This window comes from Eriocheir sinensis, chromosome 2 (genome assembly GCF_024679095.1).
Source record: "Eriocheir sinensis breed Jianghai 21 chromosome 2, ASM2467909v1, whole genome shotgun sequence".
NCBI classification, from domain to species: domain Eukaryota; kingdom Metazoa; phylum Arthropoda; class Malacostraca; order Decapoda; family Varunidae; genus Eriocheir; species Eriocheir sinensis.
Window position 1 is genome coordinate 19,806,009 of NC_066510.1, and position 8,169 is coordinate 19,814,177.

The window sequence follows — 8,169 nt, forward strand, 5'->3', positions numbered from 1 at the left end:
TTTACTCACCTTTAGCATTAACTTGATAAAATTAACGTCGAGCAGGTTTACTTGAAATAACATTGCGGGCGAGTCTTTCAGTGCTTCAGCTCTTAGATTACACAATTGCTAGGTTACGTAGTGCATTAATAATTTTCCATTTAATCAGGACTTGCCATTATTTTTTCCCAAAATAAAGTGTTTCTGCTTCAATACTTCCCAATTATCAGTACAAAATTCATACAATGGTGCCCCTGCACTAACATGATTTCAATGATTTCACACCAATAATTATAATCAGTAAAAGCTTGGAGATGTTCAATTAGTGGAACAAGCAAATTCATACCTTTATTTTCAGATCTCATTAGTTTTCTATAGTAAATGACAACATGGTTTTAAGCATTGTATGTCTTGGCAGTATAATCACATGCATTATATTTTTCCTCTATACTTAAAACTAAATTCTGGTAATCTTAACCATGCCTTCTTTAAATACTTATGTTCATATTACAAATGACAATTTCAAAACATATATGATTAAACTTATTATTTAACTTCTGTAGTAATAACACGAGTCTAAAAATGTAGATAATAAAATCCATGTCCTACATCATAATGAAAACGTGAATGCGAGCATTCATTGTGTTAAACTGTATTATACAAACCTTACCCATAAGACATTATGAAGCAGTAAGTTTATGAAACCAGCCAATATGATATCAATTAATATAAAGCAGTTTAACCTTCCTACTACATATTACATACTGATACAGGACAGCCATTACTTGTTGTTATACTTTATGATCTTATATTTCAACACCCAGATGTCTCCATTATTCAGTTTATAAAATATTAACCATATCACCATGTGTTTTATTCCCTGTCATTGTTCTAATAAAGGCCTCATTAACAAACTTTTTGAATTGGTCCCGTAATGATGTCAGCTTAGCCACCTTGTCTTTGAGGATGTTGTTTCTTTCCTCAAGTGTCTTCAGTTCCTCGCCCATTTCCTGGTACTTTGCTTTCCTCTTCTCTCTGCAGCGCTTGGAGGCTAAGTTGTTCTGCTGGCGTGACCTAATGTACTTTTCCTCGTAGGACAGCTCTTCAACGCAATTTCTTCCTGTTGGGGTGGTGTCAGATGTGGATGCCAGTGAATCGACACTTGCCGAGGCTTCAGTGGCGGTCAGTGTATCCATATCTTCATCCAAATGAACATTATCCCTAAATCTAGCTGGCCTCCTGCTGACTCTTCTCTCCTTTCGAATCCTCACTGGCCCCACACTATCCCTCTTGTGCCTTGGTGGCTGGGGTGCAGTGACAGCCTGTTGGGTTGTGGCAGTGGGCAAGATGTCATGCCCATTTTCTTCAAGATGGAAGTTGCCTTTCTCCTTAGTCTGCAATGAAATATCACAAATACATAAGAGAATTTTCCTATACATTGTTACAACACTATAGTCAGTTTCACTTCATCTGTCCACTCATGGGTGTAGATGTGGCATTTGCCCATTGCTAGTTCATGATTGAGTGAAAATAAACTATTGTGATGAAAATTAAATTTATTTGCAACTATATATTTGAATGCTCGTGTACTTTTTAAAAAGCCATCACACCCTTTTAAATCCCAATCATGCTTATTTGTTTCATCAATACCATACAAACACAAGAAATAATTATTTAGCTCATTTCAAGTACATGAAAATACATCTCCCTCTGTAAGTGCAATAAAGAGTATTTCAATTATTTAATTCATGTAAATTACAGTTAGTAATCCAAATAGCTCAGCCTCACATTCAGTAACGTTTCGTGCTACTTCCAATATTACCCACGTGATTTACATGAAATAAATTCTTGATACCTTTTAGCTACACTTAAAAGAACCAGATGCCTATACTTTAAATGAGATAAAGCTCATCAATAATTAACACCCATTGTTGGTTTGCACATGATCAGTCATTTGTTTGATATAAGTTTGTCTTTCATGTGTTCGAATGGTATATTATATTATTGATGTAAATCAGCATGTTTGGGATTTATGTAAGAATGTGTAAGGGTTCTTTATATATATAATATACACAATATATATATGTATTTCAAATATATTATTGAAGTGATAGCTTGAATATTATCATGTGTAGCCAATGATATCGGACAGGCCAATTTTCAACCAATCATGAGCTACAATGCGCATGTGTCACACCTCTCAAATTCAACACTCTTGAGTGGACAGATGAAATGAAACCAGTTACAGATGCAGCTGCAGCATTTGTAAGTTTGGAAAATTATTATAAACATTTTTTTGTTTGTTTGTTATTCTCTTGTATTTATGTAATCCATTTAAAATAAGCAGTTTTAAAGTAATTTAAAAGTAATATATAGTGAAAAGGTTTGAAGTGTTATCCAAAGAACAGACACTTGTGTAAGACCATTATTTTTTTCAGGTTTGTTATTGTTAACTTGTATCGTAAAGGATATAGATGGGTGAGGAAAGCTTGACTACTGCTTACTTAATGCTCAGTGTCTCAGTTTCTCCTTGGTAGTGGCAGATAAAAGGCAATAGAATGGGAAGTCTCTGGTACATTATCCTTTTATATCTACGTAGCAACTAGATCACAAGCTCATGAGACTAGGAAGTTCTGCTCATGATTGAGAAAACCCTTGTTTGACTGATTATTTTTAGGAAGATCATGATGGGTTTTAAAATTCTAATAGATCGGTGTGGAACATATCTATCAATACATAAAACTACATTCCTGTATTAAAATTCAACTTAAATAAAAACGCGTTAAAAAATCCCATTTATGCTGCTTCTTTTTAAGGCAACCCCAATTTATAAATGGATAAATTTCTTTATATAACAGGAAGGCATTGACAGTCAAGAGAATTTAAATGATTTTCTATGGAATATGTAGACTTGAATTCTAAGGTCCATTTCTTGTATATACGTGTGCAGGCGTGTGTGTGTGTGTGTGTGTGTGTGTGTGTGTGTGTGTGTGTGAGAGAAAGAGAGAGAGAGAGAGAGAGAGAGAGAGAGAGAGAGAGAGAGAGAGAGAGAGAGAGAGAGAGAGAGAGAGAGAGAGAGAGAGAGAGAGAGAGAGAGAGAGAGACCTTATCAAAAAACCATTACAAATGATATGAACCCATTACCTCCTCCTCAATGCCACACTCCTGCACCAAACACTCCAGTGTGTCTGGCCCATCTTGACTGAACAGCTCCAAGTCAATCAGACTGTAGTCCCACTTCACTTCATCTGAGGCACTTGTTAATATCTCATCAATAGTCTTGTTCTCCTCTGGTGAGATGTCACTGTCCCACAGCTGAGGCTGAGGTGATGGTGCTGGTTTGTGGAGGAATTCTGAGGGAGAGAAGGGCCGCTCAGAGGGAAGGACACTGTTCATCATGACAGTCATGCTTGGGGGTATGGATGGTGACCCTGGAGGAGAGGGCAACTGCAACATATCACCCAGTCCCATTTCCAAGTCAAGCTGCGCATCAAAAATCGCAGCAGTTAAGGTGCCTGTTGGAGGATCACAAACGGAGTCTTCAACATGGCTTACAAAACCATTGAGGTAGACACCACTGTCATTCTGACCCCAGTCAATCATCTCTGCAAAGAAATGAAGCCAAACATAACATAGATATCACATCTTTGGGTGTAAGAGGTGCACACAATGCCTTCTGAATATGTAACCAACCAATGTACATTAAATTTATGCTATTCACCTAAACTCCTGTGCATACATATTACAGCCTTAGATATTAGTGAAAATTCAAGACAATCATCATTGTTTGTGTCGGTAAGTTGACATATCCACTAACCTATAAATAACAGGCCGACTGATTTTAAACTTAAAGGGCAATATGGGCAATCTGTAAAAAAAAAAAAAAAAAACAAAAAAAAAAAGGCCATAGATGAAATGAACGGCTGAAAGTAGTCTCCATTCTTGAATGGGAAAACTTACTGTCATCTAGAAGGTGCAGTTCAGTCGAAGGGATGGTGGTAGAGGTAGATACCAAGCCCAGTTCCTGAGCAATGAAGTCGGCCCTTTCTCCACTCTGCCTGGGCACCCATGTAGGCTGCAGGAATTTTGGCGTCACATAAGATATGTTGATTTAATTGATTTTGCTTTTTGAACTAATTGGAATATAGAGCCAATGTCTAACCTATTATTAATTCATGATTGCTAAATAGCTTGTGAATCATGAAAATCCTCTTTTCAACAATGTGAAAAGGATTCAATATTGAATTGTAAAAATTATTCAGGAACTAAAAGATTTTCTAGTCTTCAAAGACACAATAAAATAACCCTTCAGTCACTTTAGGTCACAACATCTACTAGCATCTAATTTCCTCTTGAAGTCTCTTCTCCACTCTGGGAGGCGGTATTACCACCACTCGCGCCAGAACGTGGCTGGGCCGACCATGACCATCACCGAAAGAAGCCTTGACTTGGACCCACCAGATCACCTGGAAGAGAAGCCTACCGGTGCAATAGGCTGCAATGTAAAAAAAAAAAAAATCTATAATCTGACTTGTTAATAGGTGACAGTAAATCTGTTTTACCTTGGCAGTGGTCCTGTTTGCAGCAGTTTCCAGTTTGAAGCTGAAGGGAGACCCAGTCTCGTTTTTTACGAGGGTCCCCCTCAGATTGGGGTTCTGCTGGAGCAGCATAGGTGCTTGTGTTGTGGGTGCTGACAGGTACCATTGTGGAGACTGTTGTGGAGGAACATAAGCCATGGGATGAGAAACTTCACCAAAGCATTAAAGTTGTATCCTGCCTAAACTCAGAACCAGACTAAATAATCACTTAATAAGTTTGTTTTCTTGAGGTCTAGCACTCCAAAATTACAACTGAATCAGGACGTCAGATCAGACCACTACTGAACCTGAGTGCTATATACCACTCCTCATTCTCTCTTAAGTAACAGAACCCTACCTTAGCTTAATGGATAGTAGCCTATCACTACTAAGGACAACTCATTGCCACTTAAATAGTACATCATAAAATAGTAAATTAGCACCAATTAGCAAGTTGTTTGTGTCTCACAAACGAGTAATTTATGATGGAAACTTATGACTGATGATAAGCACAAAATCTTATCAGAAAGCATTACTGTCAACCACTAGTTTGAGTAGGATATAATTCTAGAGTAATACCAAACTGTTTTAAGTCATATCAATTGCAGGTAGGGATGCAAACCCAGACATATTGTAAGACTATTTTGATATTGCTAGCCTGAAGCAATTAATCACCTGAATCACTTCTATGATTCATTCATAAGTAGATTGGATACTTACTAACACCTTTAAAATTGATATTATCTCATGGCAACAAGAGTTTCCCTTGTTTTAGGTGAGCAAACAGCATCTTACCACAGGTTGAAGCTCTATCATAGGCCTGGAATCTCTCATTGACAACAGACCATGTTCTGGTCAGCTGAATGGCTTACACTGATAGCCATATAAATGTGCAGCAAGTTTTATGAAATTCCTGTGGACTCCTCTTAGGGTCACCATTTTATTGACTTAAAATTGTGACTTACTTACTTTTATTTCATTACATGCTGATGTTAAGAGGTCAAGCCTCACACTCATGGTGGTCCACTACTGCTCCCCAGTCCAGTGTCCCTCTTCTTTAGGTTCAGCTGGTCTGGGATTGAGTTTGAGCTTGCCCTGAGGTGTGTGTAACCATGTACTAAAGGCTGGTCTGATGGGCTGCCAAGGAAGATGTACAGTTCTTTCCTGGATGTCTCCACAGAGCAGTCGATGAGGTTTCGTATTTCTTTTTGCAGGCAACTAAATATCTTTGGGTCCTGGATGGTAAAGCTGACCAACAGTTGAGTTTTGGTATTGTGAGACTCTTGTTTGGGGAATGTTTGTCTCTTTCTTGTAGCCCAGTTCTGTCATAATCATGTGTCTGGTTGAGGACAGTTAGGCACTATTCCTTCAAGTATTTTCCAGATGTAGGTGGCAATGTACCTTATCTGCCTCCTCTACTGCTCTACTGTCTTCAGCTTGTTGCAGGAGTTTGTATCTTTCATACCCCTGATTTGTCTTGTCAAGGGATGCTGGACTAATTGTGCAGATTGGTAAGTTGCAGCTTTGTGAGACAATGACAGTTGTAATCTAGTATGGGCTGAACCAGGGGCTTTCAGTGTCATTAAGCGGTCCTTTTCTATTGCTTGGAATATTCAGGTATCCAGTATTGTGGTAGCTGTAGTGAACACCCAAACATTTGAGATGTGGATTCCTGAAGCAGCCGTTTCCCTTCTGCGCTGATGTGGGTTGACCTCTGTCAGCCAATCAATTCTAAAGTCTTGTCATTATATATTGCACCCAAATTTCAGTGGCCGAGAATGTTCATGAAGTAGGAGTCAAACCACTTTAGGGCCTTGCAATGAGCTCCACTTTATTTTCAATCACCAACTGGTGTCTGGCTTTTGAGTGCCACACTAGAGATGAAGGTGTGTGCCTGTAACCCAGCTACCAACTGGGTTGCAGAAAGCCATGAGCAGTCACCATGCAGGGAAGACCTCTAACCTGCAGCCATATCAGAGTAAGTAACAGCTCATCATGGATCACACTTGATCAAGAAGTAGCCCATGCACTGATAGTGTAATATATGAGAGTAACTGCACATCATGGATCACACTTGAGATCAAGTAGTAGGAGATGCACTGATTATGTATATAGTAGCCAATGAATGGTAAAAATGGAACATCTGATATGCTCAAAACCAAATTGGCTTTTTGGAGTCAATCTTGTGAACTGAGAGTATTCCTAAAGGGGTGGTAACATGTAATACCAAACACTGGAATGTAATTGCGTAAGCAAGGTTCTTGAGAATATATTCCTTGTCACTGTCTGCAATACTCTTTGATACGATGCTTATGTAGCTATCTATGCTACCAATACATGTTTTCCTGGAGCCAGATTCTGCTATTCACAGCACTCATCAGACCAACAGAAATAACAATTACATTCCATTGACATTAACATGTAACTACGTGTTACATTAGTAAAATTCTCATCAATCAGGAATCAGGAATTCATGGTGGTTAGCAGATTCGTGTCACCTGATAAAGACTAGTGCTTAAATGGTAAGTGTAGAGTTAAAGGTTAAAGTAAGGGAACCAATCCGAATACTCACTGGGTCCGACAATGATGGCTGAGTATTAATCTTGAAGGACTCGTAGACGTCCTAGGGGGAAAGCCGGTCTGGCCGGGCCTGGGGGAAACAACAGGTTTTAGTTTCCCGAGGAAAGTTAAATTGTGCAGAACATAAATAGACGAAACATGACAGCTAATATAATGTGGCGATTGAAGGGCAGCAGTGGTAGGTGTTGCACAACCGCTCCATCATGGTGACGGCCGAACACAGCCGCCGCCCACTGCAAGACACCGCCAGCTAACACAACAGGACACCGAGGGCCTTCACAGCAGGTTATAAATATTGCCATTACTGCTGATGTGCCACTGCTCTGAATCATTCCAACACCTCAAATGACGAGCCAATGCTACAATCAACACCTTAAAGTAGAGAAAAAAAAATCAATATATAAGGGCGTTTGCAGGAAGTTACGTGGCGGAAATTCCATTGAGTAAGATTAAAATTAAGTCACAGTTATACACTATATAGGCAAAATTACCTTCCCAAATGTGTTATGTGCGTGTCCTGCTTCTCTCAAGAGCAAACGGTCGACTTAACACACTCCAGAGTACGCAAAATTGAGGCGGCCAACAAAGCAGGAGACAGCAGAGGAGTACATCCACCTGATATGAAAAAGAAGCTCGACTAAGAGGAGTTGCCAGGTCCCGTTGTTTTTTATACTCGCCATGACGTGGCTGCGCGGCCAACAGAGATTTCTCAGAATCCCCAAAAAATATTTATCGTCAAACATGATTTTACTCTAAGTTTGCAGCAGTTATTCCCCCTTTGCATGATCACACACTTGTATAGTCACGTTGTAACACTAAAGAACATGTAATATTAACTAAAACCACCTTCATTCCTCAAGTGCCTTGGGGTCTGCGCAGGGGTGTGCATGATTCAACAGGCATAGATAAATGCCACACCTGCCATGTCTCGATTCTAGGCCATTTTCCCCAGGCATGCAAAGAGAATCCGTGATATTCATAACTTGATTCTAACCATAAAATGCGTGAAGAAACCTGTAATAATCTAAAAAAT

General features: G+C 39.2%; 1 protein-coding gene across 1 annotated transcript; it reads right to left on the minus strand.

Moving 5' to 3' along the window:
* Window positions 1-314: 314 nt before the first annotated feature.
* Window positions 315-7,794, minus strand: LOC127001125 (uncharacterized). The gene is made up of 6 exons (XM_050865312.1): window positions 7,628-7,794; window positions 7,129-7,206; window positions 4,542-4,691; window positions 3,940-4,054; window positions 3,124-3,584; window positions 315-1,373 (listed from the first exon to the last, which is right to left on the minus strand). The coding sequence occupies exons 3-6, from the start codon at window positions 4,647-4,649 to the stop codon at window positions 822-824; spliced, it is 1,236 nt and encodes a 411-aa protein (XP_050721269.1). The 5' UTR covers window positions 4,650-4,691; window positions 7,129-7,206; window positions 7,628-7,794; the 3' UTR covers window positions 315-821.
* Between the last annotated feature and the right edge of the window lie 375 nt (window positions 7,795-8,169).